This window comes from Acartia tonsa, chromosome 13 (assembly GCF_053477335.1).
Source record: "Acartia tonsa isolate MP-2025a chromosome 13, ASM5347733v1, whole genome shotgun sequence".
Lineage (NCBI taxonomy): Eukaryota > Metazoa > Arthropoda > Copepoda > Calanoida > Acartiidae > Acartia > Acartia tonsa.
In genome coordinates this window covers 20203292-20231240 of record NC_137272.1, presented here as the reverse complement: position 1 = coordinate 20231240, position 27949 = coordinate 20203292, and the positions used below count along the sequence as shown (strand labels likewise).

Below are 27949 nucleotides of genomic sequence, written 5' to 3'. Positions count from 1 at the left end.
ACATAGACAATTATTAAAGATATATATTCATAATAAATACATCTTTTATAGAAACGTATATCGACAATATGAGTAGTCAGTCAGTGCGAACCATCCTACATGTTCTCAAACAATCCAGCGATGCTGCTCATGAGTTTGATTCCAGGCAAGTTCCTTTACTATGTCCCAGCTTTTTTCCTTATCGTCCTAGGATTCGTCATTTTCAATATCAATCTAATGGGACAATTCTATCGTATACCTAAATAACAAAAACTATCAACACCTCTGAAAAATTAATCTTCGAACTTTATGTTCATGATTATTGTGCTCAATTTTATAGGAATTGCCATACAAGATCAAAATAAAGATGCAGGCTATAGTGCCTGAAGTCTTACAATACAAATGTCCAATGAAAGTCCAGTATACATTTTACCATTGGTAAATTCAAATATATACTGGCCTATCATTGGTCATTTGTATTTTATGGCGTCATTTTTTGTTAGGCACTATAAAGTGTTTCAAAAAAATTTAATTAGATAAGCCTTGACTTTGATAACTTTTACTTTTAGGCCGGGTTTGAAATACTTGTTAAGCAAAGTAGCGCAGTTACCCTCTGCTGCTAATCTATACACACAACTACACTCTGCTGTGTCCACTAGGTGAGTAGTGACGTACAGACTTTACTTGTTAAGCAAAGTAGCACAGCTTCCGTCTGCAGCTAATCTATACACACAACTACACTCTGCTGTGTCTAATAGGTAAGTAGTGACGTACAGACTTTACTTGTTGAGCAAAGTAGCGCAGCTTCCGTCTGCAGCTAATCTATACACACAACTACACTCTGCTGTGTCTAATAGGTAAGTAGTGACGTACAGACTTTACTTGTTGAGCAAAGTAGCGCAGCTTCCGTCTGCAGCTAATCTATACACACAACTACACTCAGCTGTGTCCACAAGGTGAGTAGTGACGTACAGACTATACTTGTTAAGCAAAGTAGCGCAGCTACCTTCTGCTGCTAATCTATACACACAACTACACTCTGCTGTGTCCACAAGGTGAGTAGTGACGTACAGACTATACTTGTTAAGCAAAGTAGCGCAGCTACCTTCTGCTGCTAATCTATACACACAACTACACTCTGCTGTGTTTACTAGGTAAGTAGTGACGTACAGACTATACTTGTTGAGCAAAGTAGCGCAGCTACCCTCTGCTGCTTATTTATACACACAACTACACTCAGCTGTATCTACTAGGTGGGTAGTGACGTACATACTATACTTGTTGAGCAAAGTAGCTTAGCTACCCTCTGCTGCTTATTTATACACACAACTACACTCTGCTGTGTCCACTAGGTGAGTAGTGACGTACAGACTATACTTGTTAAGCAAAGTAGCGCAGCTACCCACTGCTGCTAATCTATACACACAACTACACTCAGCTGTGACCACTAGGTGAGTATTGACGTACAGACTATACTTGTTAAACAAAGTAGCGCAGCTACCCTCTGCTGCTAATCTATACAAACAACTACACTCTGCTGTGTCTAATAGGTAAGTATTGACGTACGGACTATACTTGTTAAGCAAAGTAGCGCAGCTACCTTCTGCTGCTAATCTATAAACACAACTACACTCAGCTGTATCCACTAGGTGAGTAGTGACGTACGGACTATACTTGTTAAGCAAAGTAGCGCAGCTACCTTCTGCTGCTAATCTATACACACAACTACACTCAGCTGTATCCACTAGGTGAGTAGTGACGTACGGACTATACTTGTTAAGCAAAGTAGCGCAGCTATCCTCTGCTGCTAATCTATACACACAACTACACTCAGCTGTGTTTACTAGGTAAGTAGTGACGTACAGAATATACTTGTTGAGCAAAGTAGCGCAGCTACCCTCTGCTGCTAATCTATACACACAACTACACTCTGCTGTGTCTACTAGGTGAGTAGTGACGTACAGACTATACTTGTTAAACAAAGTAGCGCAGCTACCATGTGCTGCTATTCCACACACTATATCTAACAATTATCTGTACGTCCATTTGTGACATTTTTTGTTCGTCTGTATGCATGGATAAAGGGATAGGACAATAGAAGATAGAAGGATTCTACCTTTTGCGGTTTTATATTAGGGAGGTGGGGGGGGGGGAGAAGAAAAAGAGAAATATATGTAGATAATTTTAATTGACATGGTTTACTCCCTCCCAGCATATTTATAAAAATAGTTCAATTGACATCATAAATAAATTTCTTAAAATAACAACAATCGATAAATAATATTGTTTTTGAATATTCATTCAATATTTTTTATAGTTTTTGTCGCGTGAATTTTATTTAAAAAAGAATTTATGTAAGAAAGAATAGCATAATTAAATATAAGGATACAATGGGCTGTTTATTCCACTGGTCCCCATGGTTTTTAATAAAGATTCCTTATTCGTTGGCCTTACAACTTTGGAGAATTTTAAAGATCTTTGACTGGTTGACTCATTAATTTGAGTGTCCTAACGTTTCAGCCAATAATTGTAACTTACAGAGGAGGGAATTTTGCGTATGATCATTGGGGATGTTTATCAATTTATCGTCCATTGTCTTATCTCTTTACATCCCTGATTAAATCGTATATTATATAGTTCCGTCTTATTTATCCCTTTTATATCTCTGCACTAACCTGTGATTTTATAAAAAAAAAAAAATAACGGGTACGCCCCTAGAGCCCAAAAGGCCTGGAGTTGAAGGGGGTGAGTCAATCCCATTTACTTTCAATTTTAGTTTAAAAAGAAAACTATTTGATGGAGGTAATTATTTCTAGGGCGATTTCTTTTGAGAGGGTGATGGTAAACTCCCCTAAAATAGCTATATACTATCCTAGGACCTATTAGAAGATAAACTTTAAGGGAGAACCATAATAGTGGTTAGCAAGATTCTTTAGTACATACAAACACACAGAAAGACATCTTGTCACTTTTATATAAGGATTACAGTTAAAATTACAGAAAATCTGCGAAACTAAAATATATATTGTTTAGGTTGTATTTATCATTGATGTACAGTAAGATAACAAAGAAAGAAGAAAAATTAACAAGTAAAGAGTCAAAACAAAAGGTAAATATTAAGAGGAAAATATGATGATGGCTGGGGGCTTTGTGCCGCTTCGGGTACAAGTCATCTCCACGTCACCTTTGAACATACAATACATATGCCAGAATTCTAGCTTTATTTCAAATGAGCAAATATTTTTTCTTGACGTATAGAGTAGCTTCGAGTCTATATTATTTTTAGAAAAAAATTAAATACATTTTTGTATTGTTTGGGTAACAAAAGAAAATATTTTTTTTATACTTTTTGTAACAAAAAAAATAAACAAGAACTACAACATCCATAAGTAGCGAAGGTAAACTTAATGTAAATAACTATGGAGAAAATCTTAATGAAACTCGGTGGAACTCTGTAGAATGTGAAAAATTCAGCCGTCTATCTTGAATAGTAGTCGAGAAAATCACGAAAACTTGAAAATCTAACCATCAAGCTAAGTACAATGAAAATTTCAGCCGTCTATCTTAGAGAAAATCACGTCTCCCAAAATCCGTTTTTGATGGACAGATGGACATTTCGAATTATAGAGTTGCTTCTCTACTAAAAACGTTATTCATATCAAATAAAGTTTAAGAGAAATAAACTATTTTGCCACAAGATTAATATTCTCTTATGCTACTAGCCTACTCCCATATGTGATTTAATAATACAAATTATAAAGAGAGAACCAATGTATAAGTATTTTTACACATTTCTACTGACCTAAAAGTTGCAGGCAAAACAGTTATTTCTACATTTTTTAGGGACGAATTTTACACTGAACTGTAAATTATAATAGTTATAAAATCCCTTACGTTAGCTTAAATGAGTTAAAAATACAAATAGTCTAAAACCATCCCAAGATATTAATTTTAAAAAAAGATTGTCCCTTTTGAAGTGAAAGTATAGAAAAACAACCTAAATCCATAACATATTTTATGTGAAGCTTACCTTAAATAGAATATACAATCGGTTTAATGAAATAAGGTAGATAGTATAACAAAATAAAATCCATATACTGAATATACTTTTAGTATTTTAGATTACAAACAGAACCACTAATCATCACCTATAATGCTCTAATAACATTATAGCTGCGCTACTTATGGACATAATACATGATTTTCTTTTAATTTAAGTTATAAAATTCACGTGTTTTTCGTTAATTACTTCAAATATTAAATTATAATTTACGTCTTTTTACACAAAGAACGCTTTTCTTCGAAAAAAAAACTTTTTCAATAGGTAGTATACTTTTTAAAAGCGAAGCTTTTCTATAATTAGGGTCGGTCCGTACGTCCGTCCGTCCGTCCGTCCGTCCGTCCGTACGTCCGTCCGTCCGTACGTCCGTCCGAGATAGATAGCTTTTATTCGTTAATTTAGGCATGTTAGAATTGTCCTATCGATTTCAAACTTTGCATGATGATTCCTGTAGTAGTTGGGTACGATTCAGAAAGCGTAGCAACTCTATAATCATTACCAGAATGTCCGTACGTCCATTTTAAACATGTTGATTTTTAACTTTTTTGACAACAAATTTTTGTATGTTAAAATTATCCGATTCTTCTGATTTTTGGTATATTGATTCCTGGGACAACAAAGAACAACATTATAAGCGAAGCAACTCTATAATCAAGTCCAAAAATGTAAGTATGTCCATAAACATTATCCTGTTTTTAAGCAGTTTTTCAACAAATTTACCTACAATTTTGATTCGACATTTATACATTTATGTTCCGATTTTTCAGTTCAGATACTATACAAGTGTTAATGTCCGTTTGTCCTACCGTTTCAGTGCTTCGCTTTTATGGATGTTGTCATCCTTGTTTATATCAAAAGAAAAAAAAATAATATATTAATATTAAAATTTTTTAATGCTTCAGATTTATAGATTAATAATATCTATTTATCTATCTTTTATATTTTTAGTTGGTGCGCGTCCTTTTTATGAATATATCTATCTAACTATCTATCTATCTTATCATCTATTCATCTATCTATATAGCCATCCATATATCCACCCATATATCCATCCATCAATTTATCCATCTTTTCATCCACCTATTCATCTTTCCATCCACATATTTATCTTTCCATCGATCCATCCATCTATCCATCAATCTATCCATCAATCTATCAGTCTATACATGTATCTATCTTTCTATCCACATTTCCATCTATCAATCTTTATATCCCTCTATCTATCTATTTATATATCCATCTATGTATCCATCCAGCAATCCATCTATATCTATCCACATTTCCATATATCAATATATATCCATCTATTTATCCATTTATATACCCATCTATCTATCCATTTATATACCCATCTATCTATCCATTTATATATCCATCTATCTATCCATCTATTAATTTATCTATCCATTCATCTGTCTATCTATTAAGGTTGAAGTTATGAAGAATCATCTAAAAGAGCTATTGGTAGAAATAGTCTCAAGATGGTCAGAATTTCTTTCTTTTTTTTATCCATCTATCTATTCATCTGTATATCCATGTATCTATCTACCTATCCATCTATTTATTATCTATCTATTAAGGTTGAAGTTATGAAGAACCATCTGAAAGAGCTATTGGTAGAAATAGTTTCCAGATGGTCAGAATTCTCTTCCATTTCAAAGTGAGTACAAAATCTTTCGTTAATAGCCAAATTTTGTTTACAGCCTGGGAAAATGAGATCATTTCTTTTTCTCGCATTCATTCGAATCCGGTGGATAGGAACCGGTTCTCATCCATACGAAAAAACTATGTCTAGCATCGTATTATATCCAGCTTTCTACGAATATAGAAATGTACAATCATAAGATTAAAACCAGTTTTTTTTAGCCGGTGCCTTCGGTCGGCACCTCGGGGCTAAAAAAACTAGTTTTAATCTCATAATTTTACTTTCTATATCCGCGGAAAGCCGTTTATACTACGATGAAAGAAATAACTATTAATGCATTCTTACATATCTTTATCATTTTAATTATGTTAGAATTGTAATTAAATAATACCACTCTCGACTCAAATATCACATTTTTCTTTATTTTCAATTGATTTCAAATAATCTATAGTGCAATATCTATCATGGAAAGAAAACAAAGTTGCCGGTTTCATCGTATTTTCACAGTAGCTATTTAGGTTATTTTAGGTTAGGTTAGGTAAAGTAAATGTTAATTTTTGCCCCGCAGAGTTAGAAAATATGCCCTGCGGGGCTAGAGCCACCCGCAGGGGCTAGAAGTAGGAGAAAGGCTACTGTGAAAAAAACGACGAAACCGGAAACTTCGTTTTCTTTCCATGATCCGAATTTTTTTTTTATGTTGTTATTGCTGTGCTATTTATCGACATATAATTATCAGGGATCTAATAAGACAATGGCCGATAAATTGATGTGCATCCTTAATGTTAAAAAACAAAATTAACCCTTCTGTAGATTGCAATATGTGGTGTTCAAACGTTTGAACACTCAACTTAATAACCCAAGCAGTCAAAATCCATTAAAAGTCCCTGAAGTTGTTAAGCCAGCGAATAAGAAAATGTTATTATAAAACTTTGGGGATTAGTGTAATAAACAGCCCATTGTCCCCTCTCTCTGTGTATAATTATACTTACACACATTCTTGTTATTTTTTAGTTTCTTACCAGATGAAACAATGGTTGGGGCTTGTAATCAAGATCTTGTCGAGCAAATCAAAGAGTAAGTATTTATTTTTCCATATATAAATCTATCTGTCAGTCCGTCACAAATTTTTGTATGTTACAATTATATTATTCATCTGATTTTTGTCATACTGATTCCTATTACTACAAGGTACAATGTTATAAGCGAAACATATTCATAATCAAGTCCTAAAAATGTAAGTATGTCCTTAAACAGTATTCTGTATTTAAGAAGTTTTGCAACAAATTCACTTACAATTTTGTTAAGACTTGTTCATTAGTATTATGCTTATTAGGTTCTGACACTCTACAAGTGTTGAATGTTCGTTTGCCCTAAAGTTTCAGAGCTTCCCTTTTATGGATGTTGTCATCCTTGTATGTTTAATCTATTGTCTGAATATCAATTGAATCAATCAGTAATGGAAACTTATTGGATTGTTCTCCCCTCACTTTAAACTTTTACTCAAAAGGATTATTGGGTAAAAGAATTCAAATACCCAGAATGAAAAGTATATATTTGCCTTTATATATATATATACCTACACATTTGTTCTCCTATATCTCAATCTATCTATTTATATATCTAGGAAAAAGCTACGAAGATCAAGTGTAACATCTAACGATGTAATAGCCAGCATGGAAAAGTATATTCAGTCAAAAGAAAAAGAGGAATCGACAAATTTAAGTAATGATGTTGATAAAGAAGGTAACGATAAATATTCTGAAAATTTCTAAAATTGAATTGGATGTATTAAAGGAGGGAGGTAACATTGGACTTATACAGGTACCCAACGTTTATTGTTTTCTAAAAAAACTTTGGAGACATTTATCCAAAATTTGGAACAAACTATTAGTTCATCCACTTAAAATTAATGTTCAGAAAGGGTTGTTTGTATATCTTAATTAGATAAGGTATCTTTGTCGTTTTCTTATTCGTTGGCTCAACAACTTTGTCGACTTTTTTGAATTTTTATTGGATGGTTCATTAAGTCGAGTGTCTAAACGTTTTAACCACCAAAAGTAATATTCAAAAGGGGTAATTTTGTGTATAATGATTTGGATCTACATCAATCTATCGGCCATTGTCTTATCCCTTTAGATTCCTGAATAATTTCTGGGAGGGGACATTGATTGTTTTTTACACTCATCCCCAAAGTTTTATAACAATGTTTTATTATTCGTTGGGTCAACAACTTTGAGGACCTTTATTGAATTTTTATTGGTTATTTTATTAAATGGAGTGTTTGAACGTTTTAACCACTAATATAAATCGCCATTAGTTTTTTGTATCATGATGGGGGATATACATATATTTATCGGCCATTGTCTTATCCCTTTAGATCCCTAGAATAATAGAGTCCTAAATTTTTAGATGAAACAGAATTAGAATCAAGCAACGAAACACTAGAAAATCTAGAAGATACAGAAAAAGAGACAACAAATGAAACAGCTGAAACTAATTCTAGCGAAAAATCCGCAAACGATGATTGTGAAAAATCTTCAAATGATAAAGAATTAAAAGGTATGTAATATATTATTATTAAGGAAAAGGGCAATTGATCATAAATTAATCTTCCCATCTCTATTTCTGCTTTTCTTAGCTTCTAAGTATTCTAATGAAACAACTTTTTGACTTTTAGTATTAATAAAGACTTTCACGTAATGGCAGATTGACAAAAGGACATTCTTATGCCAAAAAAAGCTGCTTTTATAAAACAATTTAATTTGAATTTAATTATGATAATATAGAGAGTTTAAATTATGAATCCCATAAATGAACCAAAATGTATATATAGTAGATCTTTTCATGAAAATACCCATTCTCGAATTTCATTCTTCTGCTAACCTAAAAAGTTACTTTAGGGGCCTAGAAATACATGTACAAAATTTCCGCTCTTTATCTCTACTGGCGACCTAGCGCCAGGCATGTAAAATATTAACAGATAACGGTAGCACGGCGGTTTTAATAATATCTCAGTAATGTGCAGGTTTTAAGCTCTTCTGCATATTTCAATTTAAACACATAAGGCCAAAGATATTATATCCAAAAAATCTTTTGTCAAAGTCTACTCTACACCTAGCGCCAGTCAGTTTTCTAAAATCATGCATTTTATACCTGTGAAAAATGAAATCGCCAGCGCTAGGTGTAGAGTAGACTTTGACAAAAGATTTTTGGGATATCATATCTTAGGCCTTATGTGTTTAAGTTGAAATATGCAGAACACCTAAATTTACCTTCCAAGCCATTCTCTAAGCATTTTAAATTTTTTTATGAAATAACGGGATTTCAAAACTGCCTTTTGAAAAGGCCTAAAAAATATCTTTTTTTGTTCCTTTTTTCACTGTTTATAGTTACAACTTATTAAGATATTATTCTCAGTTAAAAAAAAATTGGCGCTTCCAGCACCAAAACCGGCAAAAACAGGCAGTTAAACTTCTGTACCCCTACTTAACCCCCTAACAGACCCCCCCTCTAGCTCGGCTCCTGTTACAGATAGAGACGTAAAACTTTTTTCTGGTGGTTCATATAATTAGAGAAAATTACTTTTTCTAGTCATAGCAGTCAGACCGCTCCTTTTCCGCTTTTTTTCGGCCAGCCTATAAATATTAAAACTGCTGTAGAGCAGCCAATTTTAAAGATAAGAAAACCAAATTTTATGATGAACTATTATTTTTTATAACAAAAAAATACTTTTTCTGACCATCGTCGAAAAACGAAAAATAACGGAAACCGCCAATTTTGGCATTAAAACGGTGGTTGGCGGCGCTAAATAATATTTTTATCTGTTTATAGTTACAACTTATTAAGATATTATTCTCAGTTAAAAAAATTGGCGCTTCAAGCACTAAAACCGGCAAAAACAGGCAGTTAAACTTCTGTACCCCTACTTAACCCCCTAACAGACCCCCCCCCCCCCTCTATCTCGGCTCCTGTTACAGATAGAGACGTAAAACTTATTTTTGCTGGTTCATGTGTATTTTTAGAGAAAATTACTTTTTCTAGTCATAGAAGTCAGACCGCTCCTTATCCGCTTTTTAGCGGCCAGCCGCTAAATATTTAAACAGCTGTAGAGCGGCCAATTATAAGGCTAAGAAAACCAAATTTTATGACGAACTATTATTTTTTATAACAAAAAAATACCTTTTCTGACCATTGCCGAAAAACAAAAAATAATGGAAACCACCAATTTTGGCATTAAAACGGTGGTTGGCGGCGCTAAATAATATTTTTATCTTAGTTTTCTTATCTTTAAAATTGGCTGCTCTACAGCAGTTTTAATATTTAGTGGCTGGCTGAAAAAAAGCGGAAAAGGAGTGGTCTGACTGCTATGACTAGAAAAAGTAATTTTCTCTAATTATATGAACCACCAGAAAAAAGTTTTACGTCTCTATCTATAACAGGAGCCGAGATAGAGGGGGGGTCTGTTAGGGGGTTAATTAGGGGTACAGAAGTTTAACTGTCTGTTTTTGTCGGTTTTGGTGCTGGAAGCGCCAATTTTTTTTTAACTGAGAATAATATCTTAATAAGTTGTAACTATAAACAGTGAAAAAAGGAACAAAAAAAGATATTTTTTAGGCCTTTTCAAAAGGCAGTTTTGAAATCCCGTTATTTCATAAAAAAATTTAAAATGCTTAGAGAATGGCTTGGAAGGTGAATTTAGGTGTTCTGCATATTTCAACTTAAACACATAAGGCCTAAGATATGATATCCCAAAAATCTTTTGTCAAAGTCTACTCTACACCTAGCGCTGGCGATTTCATTTTTCACAGGTATAAAATGCATGATTTTAGAAAACTGACTGGCGCTAGGTGTAGAGTAGACTTTGACAAAAGATTTTTTGGATATAATATCTTTGGCCTTATGTGTTTAAATTGAAATATGCAGAAGAGCTTAAAACCTGCACATTACTGAGATATTATTAAAACCGCCGTGCTGCCGTTATCTGTTGATATTTTACATGCCTGGCGCTAGGTCGCCAGTAGAGATAGAGAGCTGAAATTTTGTACATGTATTTCTAGCCCCCTAAAGTAACTTTTTAGGTTAGCAGAAGAATGAAATTCGAGAAAGGGTATTTTCATGAAAAGATCTAATATATAGTGAAGTAACAATCCGATCCTATTATTGGTTAGTAAGTGTACACTTTTTGGTGGGTAAGCAGTTAAAGCTTTTCTTGGAGATTTTATATAATCCAAATATTTTGTATATGGGAATACATTTAGATAAATTATATTGTCCGATTTTAATAAAACTATTTTGACTATTATTTAGAAAAAGATGGTTCTAACAACGAATCTGAAGTAAATGAAAAGAATCCTGAAGATGAAAAAATGCAGCCCTTCCAGTTTTCTGATTTTGCGGACCAGCCTAATCGTCCAGATTCTCCGAATATGAGCAGAGGTGAGTTGGGTTAGGTTAAAATTTAAAAAGCCCTGTATGGGTTTATGATTGATTTGGTTAGATATATTTAAACAAAAGTGAATCGTTTGTTCGTAGTGGAAAGCTTAAATCGAAAATCTAGACATGCTAGAATTGTCATATCTATTTCAAACCTTACATGCAGAATCTGTTGCTTATACTGTTTTTCTTCATCTAAAATACTATAGTTTTGTTTTATAGGCATTACCCAGGAAGGGTGGGGACATTGGACTATAAATTATAATAGTATTCAAAGTTTTATAATTATTATTGGATTCCTTTAATCTGTTTTTAAAGGCTTATAACACAGGGAGGGTTGGGAGTGGGACATTGGACCCATACATTATACAGGTACCCAAAGTTTTAAAATTGTTTTTGGTTTGTTCAAACTAGCAGCATCCTATAATTTTATTACAAGTGTGTATGAAATTATGGTCTTGTCTTATCCCTTAATATCCCTGGACATTGCCTGTTTTGCTATGGTTTTATCAGAGATCAAAAGTGATGCCCGATAAATTAATTTAGATTGCCAACGATGATACAAAAAATTACCCCTTCTCTAGATTACAATTAGTGGTTGAAACATTTAATCACTCAACCAAATGAACCAGCCAATCATATGACTTTGGGGACTGTGTTGAAATAAAAGCCCAATGTCCTCTCCCTCCCTGGGTTTTAGAAATCAATTTTGTGTAATTCTATGAAGTTAATGAAAATTATGTTTAGGCTCAACCCCAGGAGATCAGGTGGCTAGCAAGGCAAACTCGAATGCCTCCACTCCTACCAAGAACCAGGCACAGGATTATGGCACCTGAACAAAATATATTTTGCCCCGAATTTTCTGCCAGCCAAAAATGACAGCGTTTTCCATAAATTAAGTTTATTATTATGCTTTCTTGGCAATTTTGTATGGTCTCTTAAAAGTCAGAAAACATGTGAATCTTTAGAGAGATGAAAGGGTTGTGTATCTTTATCTTCACTGGTCGCCGGAAGGGAAAAGCAGTTTTTTGAAACAGGCTCTCTGAGATTATTACAGATTCTGATATATACATATATAGACTAATAAAAAATGCAAAAAACGAAATCAAAAGCGTTCCTTCTTGGGAGAAAATCCGGGAAAAAGATTTTAGCTATTTTTAACCTAAAATTCACATTGGCAAGCCTGTAAAAAAATATACAGACATTTTAAACATGTCATTGCTCAGCACCTAGAAGTGGTAGAAAAATGCTACACATACCATTGGAAAGCTCATAACCTCTAGTTTTCATATTGGTTTATAACGTTTTTGTACTATCATTAGTTTTTGAGCTATCCTCTGAAGTATACACACGTTTAAAAAATGCAGTTTTTTCTTGAGAATTTTAAGTTTGATACTTGTTACACAAACCTTTTTCAAATTATATTACTTAGCACCTAGTTATAATTATTATTAGTTATATAATTATTTTATATAGGTAAAATTGTATATTTTGGGTACTTTCACTTTTAGCTTAGTTAAAAATTGTCTTTGAAATGTGTATAGTTTGTAGTAAGAACCAAGGAGGGAGGGGGAGTTTATACACTTATAGGAAATGAAATTCGGTATAAAGTTTTGCCCTGGATGTTTTTTGGCTTGTTGTTATAGTTATTAACCTTTTTGTAAAATCTCTTATATGAATAAATCTACCAGTAAAACTTAAAAAATTGAGTTTTGGCACTTTTCTTCTAGGGGCTAGTGGGTTAAAACAGTCCCCAAAAAACTAAAATCTAAGGTCTGAACTTATTTTTTGAGATATCAAGATGATTTTTTAATTTAAAATTTATTCTCATAATTGAGATAAGTAGCAACTAAAGATTTAATTTTGACACTTTCCTTCTTAAAACCTTTTTTTACATAATTAGGCTAAGTAGTCACTAAAGATTTCATTTTGTCACTTTCCTTCTTGGGGTTAGTGGGATATAACACCCCATAAAAAAACTAAAATTTAAGTCTTGAGCGTATTTTTAGAGATATCAAGCTGATTTTTTTAATTTAAAATTTATTCTCATAATTGAGATAAGTAGCAACTAAAGATTTCATTTTGGCACTTTCCTTCTTGGGCTAGTGGGGTAAAACAACCCCTTAAACATTAAAATTATATCTCAGTATCATATTTTGCCCTGGCTGTTTGGACTTGTTGTTATAGTTATCAAATGATTCTTTTTAAATATTTTCTTATATGATTGGATCTACCTTTTAACCCTTAACGGTCGGGGGGGGGGGGGCGTTGAACGCCCCCCCATCCGGTTTTTTCTATCTCATTTTCTGTGTGTGAAAGATAAAGAGCCCAAACTGCTTACTTTTTAAGAATGGGTATGACACATAACTGAGAGTTGTAATTTTTTAAATATCTCCATCCTGGCGGGCACAGGATGCCAGCAAACCTGGCAGGGTCATCCAGGTAAAGAGCAAAACTATTTTTTTGACTAAAACAAAGCATTTTATCATACCAAATTACTAAAAAATCCTCTAGTAGTACATCCTTATATGAAATACAGGTGTTCAAGTCACTTTCAGGTTCCAGGTATGATCCTGCAGGTCCTGATCCTCCAGGTCTCCAGAAATCTTTAAAAGGCTCCTGTGGCCGCAATTTTTGATCTAGGGACTTCAAATTTTAAACTTAAGCTTTTCTGACATGTCTACATAACGTATTAAAATTTCATGAAGATCCGCCGCCGTTTTCCCGCCGACCGCCGACTGCGGTGGCTGGCAGCTGCCAAGTACAGCTGCGGCCGCTGAAATTTATATTTTGATATTTCTAATGTAAAATTTACATAAAGATAAACATTTTCTGGAAAAAAAACTTTCTTCTAGCTTCAAAAATAAGAAAAATACAGCCGTTTGAAATTTTTATGTAAAAAAAGACCTAAAAACAAAGGTTGTTAAATAAAAGGGTGAAGGAAGCGAAAATTGACCTAGACCTTTAAAAGGTCGGAAATTCATTATCAAACAGGGGACTTGCACAAAAAAATTTAGCCCTCTAGCTCTAATAGGAACTGAGATAATAAGGGGGGGCGTTGAACGCCCCCCCCCCCCCCCCCGACCGATTAAGGTGCGGATAGGGGCCCGACTGTAAAGGGTTAAGCTTTAAAAATTGAATTTTGGCACTTTTCTTTAGGGGCTTTTGGGGTAAAAAAGCCCCTAAAAAATTAAAATTGTAAGTAATGAGATTATTTTTAAAGATATCAAGCTAATTTTTTAATGTAAATATTTTTCACATAATTGAACTAATTTCATTCTGGCACTTTTCTTCTAGAGTCTAGTGGGGTAAAACACCCCCTAAAATACAAATATTATGAGTTCTGAGCTTATTTTCAAAGATATCATGTTGAATTTTAATTAAAACTTATTTCACATAATAAAAAAAATACTTTAGTCCTTGAAAGAGAGTGCCTAATTGAAATCTATAGTGATTTGAAAAAAAAAAATATTCATTAACAAAATCAGCCCAATATTTTTTAAAAATAAGCCCAGAACTTAAAGTTTTATTAGTTTTGGGGGCAGTTTTACCCCACTAGTCCATAGAAGGAAAGTGCCAAACTTAAGTTTTACTGGTAGATTTAATCATATAAGAGATTTTACAATGATCAGGTTTATAACTATAACAACAAGCCCAAACATCCAGAGCAAAATCTTATACTGAATTTCATTGCCTATAAGTGTATAAACACTCCTTCTCGCCTTGGATCTTATAAGTTTACAATTGGGTTTCACCCCACTATCCCCTAGAAAAAAAGTGTTAAAAATAAAAATCATAGTTGCTACTTATGCTATTATGTGAAAAAGTTTACATTAAAAATCAGCTTGTTATCTCTAAAAATAAGCTCAAGCCTTAAATTTTAGTATTTTGGGGGGTGTTATACCCCACTAACCCCAAGAAGGAAAGTGACAAAATAAAATCTTTAGTGGCTACTTAGTTCAGTTATGCAAAGAAAAATTTACATTAAAAAAAAATGGCTTGTTATCTCTATAAATAAGCTCAGACCTTAGATTTTAGTGTTTTGGGGGCTGTTTAAACCCACTTGCCCCGAGAAGAAAAGTGCCAAAATTCAATTTTTAAAGTTTTACTGGTAGATTTATTCATATAAGAGATTAAAAACATCCTTGGTTCTTACTACAAACTATACACATTTCAAAGACAATTTTAATTAAGCTAAAATTGAAAGTACCCAAAATATACAATTTTACCTATATAAAATATTTATATAACTAATAATAATTATAACTCCTAGATGCTAAGTAATATAATTTGAAAAAGGTTTGTGTAACAAGTATCAAACTTAAATTTTAAGAAAAAACTGCATTTTTAAAACTTGTGTATACTTTAGAGAATAGCTCAAAAACTAATAATAGTACAAAAACGTTATATACCAATATGAAAACTAGAGGTTATAAGCTTTCCAATGGTATGCGTAGCATTTTTCTACCACTTCTAGATGCTGAGCAATGACATGTTTAAAATGTCTGTATATTTTTTGCAGGCTTGCCAATGTGAATTTTTGGTTAAAAATAGCTAAAATCTTTTTCCCGGATTTTCTCCCAAGAAGGAACGCTTTTGATTTCGTTTTTTGCATTTTTCATTTGTCTATATATGTATATATTAGAATCTGTAATAATCTCAGAGAGCCTGTTTCAAAAAACTGCTTTTTCCTTCCGGCGACTAGTGTCTTGCTCTTTCCTGAACTTCTCAAACCCCTCTTTGGCTAGTGGCAAATCAAATAGTTAGCTATAAAAAAGTAGAATTTTTTTCTTCAATTGTCATATTCCTGATTTTTGCATAGAATAAAGATATCAATGAAGAAATAGCTGACAAAGAAAATGAAAAAGATGGGATTGATAATATCGTAAGGTATGTACAGGAATCGAAAGGGATAAGATAATGGCCAATAAATTGATGTATATTAGGGTGGGTCGATTTTGGACATTTTTTTTCTGAGGCCAAAGCGGGGATCTGCACTCAATTTATATAGATATAATACACCTCTGGATGATTTAAAATTTATCCTAAGTCTTAAAACCGCTGACGACCAGACATTCAATTGTATAGCTATTTGTAAATGGGAGTCAAAAATTTATTGAATCAGAACTATGGCTTCATGGTGCTCCCTGGAAATGCCTTGAGGAGCTGAGTCAGGAACTTTTGTCCGTTTCAAAAAATCTCGTTCCTAGCCTGAGAAATTCTAAAAAACCTCTACAAATTGGACAATTCTCAATAAACCTTAAAAAATTTAGTTTTTTTAGTGATTTCTAAGGCTAGGAACGAGATATTTTGAAACGGATAAAAGTTCCTGATTCAGCTCCTCAAGGCCTTTCCAGGGAGCACCATGAAGCCATAGTTCTGATTCAAAAAAAATTTTGAATGTCGTCTTTGCATACTAATAAGTAATGAATTATATTTTTAAGTGGTCGTGTTCTAAAACTCAATTTTTTAAAATTCTTTTTCGGTCAGAAATGTTTTTAAGTTAATTTTATCTGTTGCATATCCCCGCTTTGTCTAATTCCGATATGAACCCACCCTAATGTATATCCTCATATACATATAAAACAAATAATTACCCCTTCTGTAGATTAAAATTAGTGGTTCAAACGCTTGAACACAGAACTTAATAAACAAACCAATCAAAATTCGCTTAATTCCGCAAAGTTCCTTAGCCTGTCAATAAGAACACGTCATTATAAAACTTTGGGGACCAGTGTAATAAATAGCTAATTGTTCCCTCTCTCTGGGTATATTGCTTCTTATTCAGAGAGGAATAGGTATATGTAAATTATACTGGTACCATTTGTTTTATAAACACATTATCCTATTCGTTGGCTCAAAGCTTTTGATACTTTATGGCTTAAAGGAAGGGAGTAAGGTTACCAAAAGTTTTATAAACACATCATTATTAACGGTTTAAAATTATCCGTCACAAACTTTTCAACGTATAAAGGCATTCTTTCCATATCTATGTGACCCTAAGATATCTAAAAATATAAAAACAAAAATTTCAATAATTTTATGGAGGTTGTACTTTGCCTATAAATTAAGATACAGTTTGTTTTTTTTCAATATGAAGACGTATCAAATTAGTTTTGTTTTAATTTAGTTGTGAGCTAGCTAAGTATAAGCTACAGAAGAAAAGTATTGTAAGTGCAAGAAGAAAAAATCCCTTCGACGCTTCTACAACAACAGAAAAATCAAAAAGGTATTTCTATTTTAAGTAGCGCAGCTACTAAATAGTTTGTGATTGTTCGTCTGTACGTCAGTCATAGTAATGAATCTTGAATTAAAGTTAGTAAACAGGATTTAAATTTTTGTTATTGGGTTTTGTGAAAGTCTTTTCATTAGGTAAGGGAAAAGAGGTGAACAAGCTTGGTTTTCTGCTCTTGGCAGGTTTTCAGCTGTTTTTTTTTTTATTGTAATTCCTCTCTTATTTATGAGAGAAAGCAATCTTAAACAATTGCTAATAATAAAATACAAGAATGACAATAATCAGAAAAGAGAACTACAAAATAATAAATGATGGGTCTTTTTTGGGCATACTTAAAGTTGGCTGTCTATGAAAATGTCTGAAATCACAAAATAAACACAGCTTTTCAAAATTATGACATGACTCAAAATGACTCCAGTAAGGAGGGTTGGACAGCCAGACGGACATTCAGATCAAATTCTAAATGTAGAGAAGCTTCGCTTTGAATAATAAATAATTTACTTTAAGTGTTGAAAATTTGGACCCAGAATTAGAAAAGGAGAAAACAGAATTGTTAAAACTAGATGCTCTACATAGAGGTAAATGTGCAATCGTTTAGAAGCGCAGCTTATCTATTACAAGAATAAGTCCGTCCCTTTGTCTGTTCAAGTACGGAATTTTTACAATTTTATTTTTTCAATATTGCTTTATTGCTAACAAGTGGCTTCCCATGGCATCTAGGGACTATATATATAGCCTAAAACCATTACAAGATTTTAATTCTAAAATAAAATAGCCTGAAACCTTCATATATATATATATATAGCTTTTGTAAAGGGAAGAAATTAACATCAAGGGAAATTTAGCCTAAAACCATCACAAGACTTAAATTCTAAAATAAAATAGCCTAAAACCATACCTGCTCTTACATTTAGCTTTCTAAATTAGAAAACTAGAATGATGCAGTTGTTAGTGAGATCTTAACGGATAAATAATAAAATCATTTAACATTTCAAATTCGTGTGTAATGTATTTAGAGGGAAAAACTAAGTTTATTTGGTAAGTGTAATGTCAAATTAAATTCTAAAAGTTTAGAACATGGATCATTTTATAAAGAATGGGGAACCAAAATTCCCACTACCCCTTTTTATTATTTTTTTTTCATTTCCCAAAATTACTATTTTGAGACATGTTCCTCGCTAGATCTATTATGATAAGCATAAAAAGGTTTTTTTTGTGTTCCACTTTTAGTTGCTGTGAAATTGCCAAAGTTTGGCTAGGTTCATTAAATTTGTCTACCACATTCAAAGTTTTGAGCAAGGGCAAAATAAAAGTCATTTTTGTAGCAGCAAAAATCAGGGTGTAAAAAGGGAAATTTAATTGAATTTTATTGGATGGTTCATTAATTTTATTGTCCAAACGTTTCAACCACTGATTTTAATCTAAAGAAGGGGTAATTTTATTTATCATCATTAGGTATGTACATAAATTTTTTAGCCATTGTATTTTCCCTTTAGATTCTTAAGAAAACTTCTCTTTAAATCAAACTTGCCATCAAAATTTTAAATAAAATATTAGACTATCAAAGATTGAAATTACTCAAAAACTACTAAATTATATATTTGCTTATCACAATATCTACTTTTTATATATTTTATATCTTTATATTTTGTTATCAAAATAATAATTTATTCTATTTTAGATAACTGTTTGAATTCCCTGTTATTGTCTGTGTTAAATGAACTCAATGAATTAGACGAAGATGATATGAAGGTAATAAATAGAAATATTATGAATTTCTGAAAAATGAATTATTCTCGCAAACTCTACCTAATTCTAATAAACTCTTCCTTACTACCACAAATTCTTCCTAATTCTAAAAAATTCTTACTTATTTTCACAAATTTATTCTTATTCTCAAAAATTCTTCTAATTTTTACAAATCATTATAATTCTAACAAACTCTTCCTTATTACAACAAATCTTTCCTTATTCTCATAAATTCTTTATATTCTTACAAATTCTTCTTTATTCCCACATATTCTTCCTTAATCTCACATATTTTTCCTAATTTTAACAAACTCTTCCTTATTCTCACAAATTCTTCCGTAATACAATAAATCCTCCAAATCCTAACAAATTCTTCCTTACTCTCACAAATTCTTCCTTATTTTCACAAATTCTTCCTTATTCCATATATTCCTCCTTATTCTAACACATTCTTATATATTCTCACAAAATTCTTTATCTCACATATTCTTCCTTTTTCTAACAAATTCTTCCTTTTTATTACTTTTTATTTTACTAAACTTATTATTCTCTCAAAATTTAAACTTGTAATCAACTTTTAAATTAAAGATTTATTTTAGGTTGTATGTGATTTTGTTTATATTGGTCTGTCTCCACTGCAATCAATGTTGACCCATGAGAGTTTGAATGCTGTCCAGGAATAGAATTATAGCTCATGCTTAGCACTGTCTTATTCATATCTGTCTATTACAGATTGCAAAACCAAAATGGATGCTTATTGTTTATTTTCATAGATGTTATAAATTGAATAAATGACTGATGGTTAATTAAATCTAAAGAGAAAGAAAACAATAGCTGTATGTAAAAATATTATTAGAGTAAAAGGAGATTAAAAATGTTATGTCTCCCAGATTGCAAGAGTTTTTTTTATAATTCTATGATTGTACAGGCAGTACTTGGACCAGATAGTGTTAATCACCTGTTAGAGATAACCATGCAGTACAATATATTGAAACAAAACCTGTTTTGAACTAAAATGGCTTGCAGTTTTTGAGCTATTTCTATGTGGAGTTAATCAGCTAATGGTAATTGGTTATATACAGTCCAATTCTTAAACAAAACCCTTCTTAAACTAACATTGTTTGCCACTTTTAAGTTACGCTTAATAGGGTAATTAATTATATGATATAACATCAATTTTTAAATTCTTCTACCTTGTTGTTTTCCATATAAATTTTAAAGAATTAATCTTTCATTATGTATGTGCTAAAAATGGATATTTTTATGTGGTTCTAGCTGATGTTATTTTTAATCATAAGTACCTTTTGTAAACTGATATTATGTTAAACTTAAGAGATACAGGTATAAGATAATAATAAAATTATGTAAATCTATTATTTAGTAACTTGTAATCATTTAGGAGAACGATATCTGCATTTCTTATCTTTATCCCCTCCTCCCTGCTTTTTATTTCTTTTTAATGATTCAAATATTATGAAATAAAACATTCTAAAGGTTGTATTTTTGTGAAATTAAATGTTTGTTATACTTATTTGTTTTAAATTTAAAAAAATATATGTTTACGCATTAGTGTTGTTGATTTTTATGATAGCTATTCCATAATTAGTTTTGTCCTATAGATTGCATGCATCAATAAATAGAACGCCAAGAAAACTATTTTGCCGCACTTCTAAGTCGGACCCTTTTGAGCTAACAAAAATGGTTTTCAATTTTTTCATGCGATAAATAACTATACCAGTATGACAACGAAACCGATTGATATCCGTTGGATTAGAACTAATTCTCTGCAATACTAAAAAATCATTTATAGCATCGTATAAAAGACAATTTTCCAAGAATATTAAGATAAAAATAAAATAAATATAAACCAGTTTTGTTAGCCAGAGCCCTCGGCCCCATGGGGGCTAACAAAACTGAAAATATTGGAAGAATGGACAAGAACAGAACACATACAAACTCACAGCTTTCTTAATTAAATTAATCAAACATCATTCTGAATTTATTTCAAATTTATATTAATTACACGAAAATGATTGTATATTGTATATTGAAATGAAAAGGAGAATTTATAAATTCTGTTAATTACTGTTAGTTAAAGACTTTTTAAAGTGTTGCATAAGAATGTTTAAAAACTCCCACTAACTTCTTCATTTTGTGTTTTTGAAAAACAACTAAAAAGTCAGGAGCTGGATCTTTAAATCATTTCAATGGTGCGCCAAATCGGGGATTGATACATATATTCTATTATTAAGAAAAGGGGTGTGTTACTCTGAGGGAGGGGACATTAGACTGTTATACTGATATTCACAGTAAACTCAGAATAAAATCGGTCTCATATTAATTGGCTTAATAACTGAATGGTTGTTGATAGCAAGCACCAGTGTCCAAAAGTTTCTAAAAATAATTTTCATCCACAGAAGGGTTCAGTTTGTTTTTCATAATTGGTAGATTCCTTTCAACAATATACATCAGTCAGTGATATAGAACAAAGGCAGGCAAAGGGGACTGGACTGAACATCTTTAAATATTAATGGCTTTCCCCCTAGAATCTAGGACTCTCTATATGCATTATTTAAATGTAATTCAATAGTTAGCAATATCTTTAGTGCAAACTAAAAAAAGGATTGAAAGCCCCAAAAATGGACGTTGAAATGAAAAAAATGAAAGAATGTTGTATTTGAACAAAACTCAAATAGCCAGCCACTCCTAATTTTATCTTAATAACTAGATATAGTTGTTTTGATTTATGATTTACATAATTTCAGCGCACATAGGCATTTAATTCAGTAATAGTTATAGTTAACAGTTATTAAAAGGATTAAAAGTGTGTGTTTATGTGTCTGTAAGTGTGTACCTGTCTGGATAGAATGGTTATTATAAAACGTGATAGTTAATTTAAGCTTTTTGCATTAATTAAAAAATATTTAGTTGACATATACAAAGTTTTAAATTTGATAGTTAATTTAAACTTGTGTCTACACGAGGGAAGTGTAGTCCCACATAATCTTTGTAGATTTAGAATAATTTCAGAGATCCTAGCGAATGGACGGACATACATACATTCTACTTCTTTTGGAAAAGTATTTGGAAATTTTTTATGCATTTTTACAGTTTTGAAAAATGATAATTAAATTGATAATTTTGTTTGTCAGCATATTTCCTATATTTGGTATTCCTAATTGTAAAATGTACACTGATGATTCGTTTCCTGCAAGTATTCCAGTACCAAGGTAAATAAAAATAAGAAGCCTCTTTTAGTGCATATAAAAAAGGGGAATAAATTTTTAAAAACTTTTCGCCAAAGGATCCCAAAGAGTAATCCATTATTCTTATATGACGTCATTAGGGCTAAAAGTTAAAGCCATTGGGACGTCACTTTGGCCAAAAGTTTTTAATTGATCCCCTTCTTTATAGCCACTATAAAAAGCTTTGTGAAGGCAAAACTTTCTAGGTTTTTTTTGGCTAGGATCTTGAGTTTTAAACTCTATTTAACACTGCCAATGCAATGTAAGAAAATTATAATTAAGTGAATGTGAAAATGGAGAAGATTTCTGTGAGGACAAAACTAATTATCCAGACTCTGAACTAGTAAGAAAACTTATCAGGTTATGTTATATTTTGTTTTAAATGCTATATAAGTTGCTTAAATTTAATCAGGGATATCAAGTATAATATTTTGATACATTTTAAAATTATGGAAAACATTAATTGTGATACTCAAATTACACTTTAAAAATTTCATTGTTCTGCTAACCTAGAAAGTTACTTTAGGGGGCTAGAAATACATGTAACAAATACAAAACCTGCACATTCTAAGAAATTGTTTAAACAGGCTAGTCAAAGTATTTTTTTGGGTTAGCAGAAGACTGAAATTTAAAAAAGTGTAATTTTAGTATGACGCCTAATAAACATAATGGGTGTCCCACAGAGTTGTTAGCGTGCCACGCTATGGTTGGGAAAATCCAAGTTCAAGTCGGTTCATGGTCCCTTTCCTTCCTGGATTTCAAAAATAAAAGATTTTGAAACAATTTGCTGTTAAATTTGTTAAATTTTAGGGCAAAATATTCAGATTCAGAACTAAGTTTGCTCTTCATAAAAGAACGTTCAGATCCAATAGATACCACAATATCAACTACTACATCCACTACTACAACAACTACTACTACAACCACAACTACTACTACAACAACTACCACAACTACAACTACTACCACAACAACCACAACTACAACAACTGCCACAACCACCACAACATCTATAGCATGTAATGGCATTTTTTTTATCCCATCATATATATTCATTTATCTAAACTTTAATATGATAGTAAATCTTTGTTTATTGATTTATGCATAACATGTCATAATCTCTTTATCCAATTATTTTAGTTAAGTGTGAAGATGAATGGATTCAAAATCCAGTAACAGGTTAAACAGTATTAAAGCAGATAAATATAAACATAATAGTAACATTTCTTTTTACAATTAGGATTGTTGGAATTAGGAAACCAGATATAAGGCTATTTCTGATCGCAAATATTATCTTAATTTTTAAGGTTCTTGCTACAAAATTTTAAATGAACAAATGGATTGGAGTGATGCAAAATTAACCTGTGCAACATTTGGAAATAACTCTGATCTTGCTGCCATACGTTCATGTCAGGAATATTTTTTTGTGAAAGGTTAGTTGTTTCATATCTTTAAAGTTTTATTTTACAACAAAATGGATAATCTATTATTTTTGTTTAGATCTACTCATTAAAAATGACAAGTATCAAAGATATTGGTTGGGAGGTAATGATATTGAAAATGAAGGCATGTGGGTTTGGACAGACAATTCTGCAAGTAAGCTTTATAATTTATACTATAGAATATTGTTTCAAGTATTTTTCACTTATTTTTCAACACTTCAAACTTATAACACAAATTAAGCAAAATAAAATGTCCAATCTATTAGAAAGTTAAAGAATAGTATTTTAAACTATTTGTTCATTTTGACATGTGATTTATTTTAGTTACATTTACTGGTTGGCACATTGGTGAACCAAATAATTTTCAGAAGAATGGTGGCGAAGACTGCTTGTTGGTAACTTTAATTTTCTGTTAATTAGTGATCAGTAAACAATTTAGAGCACTAATAACAGTTTCTATAATAAGCTACTTAATCCAAATAAATTAGCTTATTTAAATAAGAAATGAGAAATCAGTTGAACAGGAAACTATCTTCAAAATTTAATTAATTTGATTAAGTATTATCTGGTGTTTAAAACAAAAAAGGGTATGATTTACTTTTCTAAGGTGACATTATCTTTACCTACAAAAAGTAGATATATCAAAAAATAATTACCAGATATTTGTATTTGTATTTGTACTAAAAAATCTAATTTTATTAAACCTGAACAAATTATTGTCATCAGTGGGGATGGAAGAAAAACCAACTGAAAGTAAAATGGAATGATGTAACTTGTTCAAAGAAAAACTCTGCAGTATGTAAGATTACAGGTAGTCTAAATTGAATCAATGCCCTATCCCCTGTATATGACAGTCTTGTAAACGACAATAGACATTAATGCAGACTAATATTTTCCATCCTGCAACAGTGTAGGGTTAGGTTATGTTGAATATTAAAATAACCTCAATTATTTTTCAGGTAAAGACTTTATGCCTGAAGATTACTTCTATGGCCCGATTGAATGTGAAGAAAGGTATCAATGCTACTAAATGTCTTTTATAATGGTTTCTTTTGATTAATCAGGTTTTTTTGTTGCTCACAAAATCTCAAAATTATCCAAAACAAAAATATAAATATCTATTTTAGAAAACATGCTTTTTAGTGCTTTATTTCTTTAAAATCCATCTTAGATAAACACATTTTAAGTAAGTATGGAAATCCTCAGGCTGCTGTTGAGTTTAGGAAGCATGGACTTCCTTCTTTAGATTTTCCTCTTATTGAATCAATATCTGCTCAACAACCTCAACCTGATTTTTATTTCCAGGTATGATAAAGCAGGTGCAGATCCTAAAAAGCATAAATCACCTTATTTAGCTGCAAAGTAAAAAAATAAACTGTCTAGGAATCTTCTGCAAATTTGTGAATTTTAGCCTAATTTTTCACTGAAAATTCCCAGCAATATTGAAATTGTTTTTACTAGGAAGCTGCTTTGTGTACAGGCTTTGAAAAAATTTTATTTCCAACACAGGCAAAAAATTTTAAGGGAGAATGGAGGTAAGAATACTTCTTTTATTTTAGTCATGGTAGTCTAGGATATATTGGGTTCTGGGTAGGCCCTGCAATTAAGGGAAAACAGGTATAAGCGCCGGAGGATTAGGACTTTCTGTCAGAATATTGAATAAGGAAAAAATACCCCACCAACCCATTAATTCAATTCATTTAAAAATAAAATGGTTAAAAATATAATTCCTTTTCAAAACATTAAGGTGGGTTGTGAATACTGAAGATGAAAACTCTTTAGAAAATACTTACCTTCAAGCAGTTAAGGTAAACAAAGTTGTTGTCCTAAAATCATTTAAGTTTTTTTTAAATAACTAAATTAATTGCATGTTTTGTCAAAAAATATCCTGCATGAATTGAAAAAAATTATTCAGAAATTCAATGATAGTTATAAATGATTATAATCTATAGGTTGTAAACTGTGATTATGGGTCTTGTAATGTAGGTAAGAATGCAATGAATTAGCTTGATATTAATTTATCGTTTTCAAACAGGTGTTTTGTTAATGGGAAAAAAAGAATAGCTCAATTAATTTCCCTTTTCAGAAATTAAACATCAATATCTTTTTAATGGTTACATTCTCAAGATAAATAAAAAAACTTAAAAAAAACTGTGAATTTATAGTTCTTAACAACTTCTTTTGTTGAAAAATTCTGGTTCTTTTGATGTGTAGACATAGACTACAGTGTAAACTATTTGGAAGCTAGCTTAAATTATAGTTATTAGTCTACAAACTGTGTAATTTGGTCCTGGTTCATCAATTTTTATTATATCTAAAATCATAAAAAAAAACTAGTGTTAAAAACTCCCCAAGCCGATGGAAATGATACAATGATGAATTTTTTTTGTCATCTTTCCTAACAAAATTATTATATTTTGACTTATATGTAATATAGATTAATGTTTTTATTGATTAACACACTGTATATTTATGTAGATTCATGCTTTGAAAGTTTTTGCGAGCAAAAGTACAGTGTAATAAAACTAATTGCTCTTTCAACTTCTAGTGAACCTTATACTGATCTTTTTAGGTAAACAAGTTTTTTATCGTATCTTGATTTATTATGCTTATTTTAACATATATTGAAAATTTATTCATGAAACAAACATTAAACCACAGTTGTTATTTTTCCAAAATGCTAGTGAAATTCTAAAATGGTTTTTTAAATTATTAAATTATAGATATGCATCCCATTGTGAGTGTTACAGGGTTAATGAAATCCACATATAGGTACTTTATTATAGAATAGCGGACTTACCCCTAAAAGCCTGTAGGGGTACTGAATGTAAGGAGGAGGGGGGGGATAAGACAACCACCTTTACTTTTAATTTAATAAAAAAGAAATTTGAGGGGAGAGTGTAATTATTTCTAGGGGTATCAGTTCAGCAGTTAGCAAGATCTTTTAAAACACAGATAGACAGACAGGCATAGATCCTGTTACTTGTCCATAAGGATTTATACCAAAATACAAGATATTCCTATTGGTTTTTTTGACAGATAAGGTCTATCAATGACTCTATGCTATATTGTTTTAATGGCTTTATGCTCTTTCACTACTTTACCTATTCTAGGTGCTATGAGCCCTGCGGCTTTCAATTTACTGGAATAAAATGAGAGACAAGATTATCTTATTGGACTGGAAAAACAAACTGCTTCTTTCACTGTACCCAATTTAAAATTTAACCAAATGTTTAATGTTATTATGTGTGCAACTTTACTTTTGTAAAATTATTCATCAAAAAATTTATTTTATATTTTTTAATATTTTTACATTTATGACTTTCTTGTACTTATTTGCTGAACCAGACTAACAAAACTGGTGTTAATTTCATGATTTTTATTTGATTATTTGTGGAAAATTAGCTTTAATACTATAATAGCATTGGACTGTTCTCTCTCTCCCCCCAATTCTCTCACTCTGATACTCTTTCTCTCTCTCACTCTGATATAATTAAATCCTTATGTACTGTACAATTAATTTCCAGAGATAAGGATTTGGGAGCAATTTACATTAAATTTTCTATATTTTATATTTCAAAATATGGGTATAGTCCTTTTCACGACATCCCTCCATAAGGAGCGATTATTTTAATTGATTGCCTCTTATGACATGGGGCGATGTAATGGCTCCTTGAAAGGGGCGATTTAATAGCCCCTTATAACAAGAGGCGATGTTATGACTCCTTGAATGGAACGATTTAATAGCCCCTTGCCCTAAGAGGCGATTAAATGATCCTTTATCGCTCCTTTATCGCCCCTTCTAAAGAGGAGATGATATGTCCTCTTATCCCAAGGGTCTATTTAATTAAATATCGCCTTTTCATGGCCCCTTCACTATTAAATATATCTTAGTCCCTTGATGGCCCCTATATCGCTCCTACATTGCCCCTTCATCGCTCCTCCATCGCTCCTTCTCCAAATTTATATTACATTGTACTTTGATGGCCCCTACATCGCCCCTCCATCACTCCTACATCGCCCCTTCATCGCTCCTTCTCCAAATTTATATTACATTGTACTTTGATGGCCCCTACATCGCTCCTACATCGCCCTTACATCGCTCCTCCATCGCTCCTTCTCCAAATTTATATTACATTGTACTTTGATGGCCCATACATC

At 31.6% G+C, this 27949-nt stretch overlaps 3 protein-coding genes across 3 annotated transcripts in view; all 3 read left to right on the top strand.

The window, feature by feature from the left end:
* LOC145335196 (brefeldin A-inhibited guanine nucleotide-exchange protein 3-like) overlaps positions 1 to 7456 on the top strand; it is a 43481-nt gene extending 36025 nt beyond the window's left edge. Inside the window, exons 45-50 of the mRNA XM_080180928.1 lie at positions 52 to 145; positions 549 to 638; positions 3013 to 3088; positions 5620 to 5699; positions 6696 to 6758; positions 7309 to 7456. Coding sequence (XP_080037054.1) covers positions 52 to 145; positions 549 to 638; positions 3013 to 3088; positions 5620 to 5699; positions 6696 to 6758; positions 7309 to 7456 — 551 coding nt within the window. The remainder of the gene's footprint in view (positions 1 to 51; positions 146 to 548; positions 639 to 3012; positions 3089 to 5619; positions 5700 to 6695; positions 6759 to 7308) is intronic.
* Positions 7457 to 8088: 632 nt separating this feature from the next.
* Positions 8089 to 19784, top strand: LOC145335195 (uncharacterized). Its single transcript, XM_080180927.1, has 8 exons — positions 8089 to 8243; positions 10992 to 11120; positions 11865 to 11932; positions 15940 to 16007; positions 17248 to 17346; positions 17860 to 17930; positions 19034 to 19104; positions 19701 to 19784. Exons 2-8 carry the CDS (start codon positions 11051 to 11053, stop codon positions 19782 to 19784), a joined length of 531 nt encoding a protein of 176 aa, XP_080037053.1. The 5' UTR covers positions 8089 to 8243; positions 10992 to 11050.
* Positions 19785 to 22148: 2364 nt separating this feature from the next.
* LOC145335504 (uncharacterized) lies at positions 22149 to 27206 on the top strand. Its single transcript, XM_080181285.1, has 16 exons — positions 22149 to 22331; positions 22629 to 22706; positions 23157 to 23365; positions 23487 to 23525; positions 23654 to 23779; positions 23847 to 23942; positions 24113 to 24183; positions 24515 to 24599; positions 24748 to 24802; positions 24976 to 25093; positions 25250 to 25323; positions 25536 to 25596; positions 25741 to 25774; positions 26267 to 26360; positions 26512 to 26560; positions 26902 to 27206. Exons 1-15 carry the CDS (start codon positions 22222 to 22224, stop codon positions 26558 to 26560), a joined length of 1299 nt encoding a protein of 432 aa, XP_080037411.1. The 5' UTR covers positions 22149 to 22221; the 3' UTR covers positions 26902 to 27206.
* The last annotated feature ends 743 nt before the right edge of the window (positions 27207 to 27949 follow it).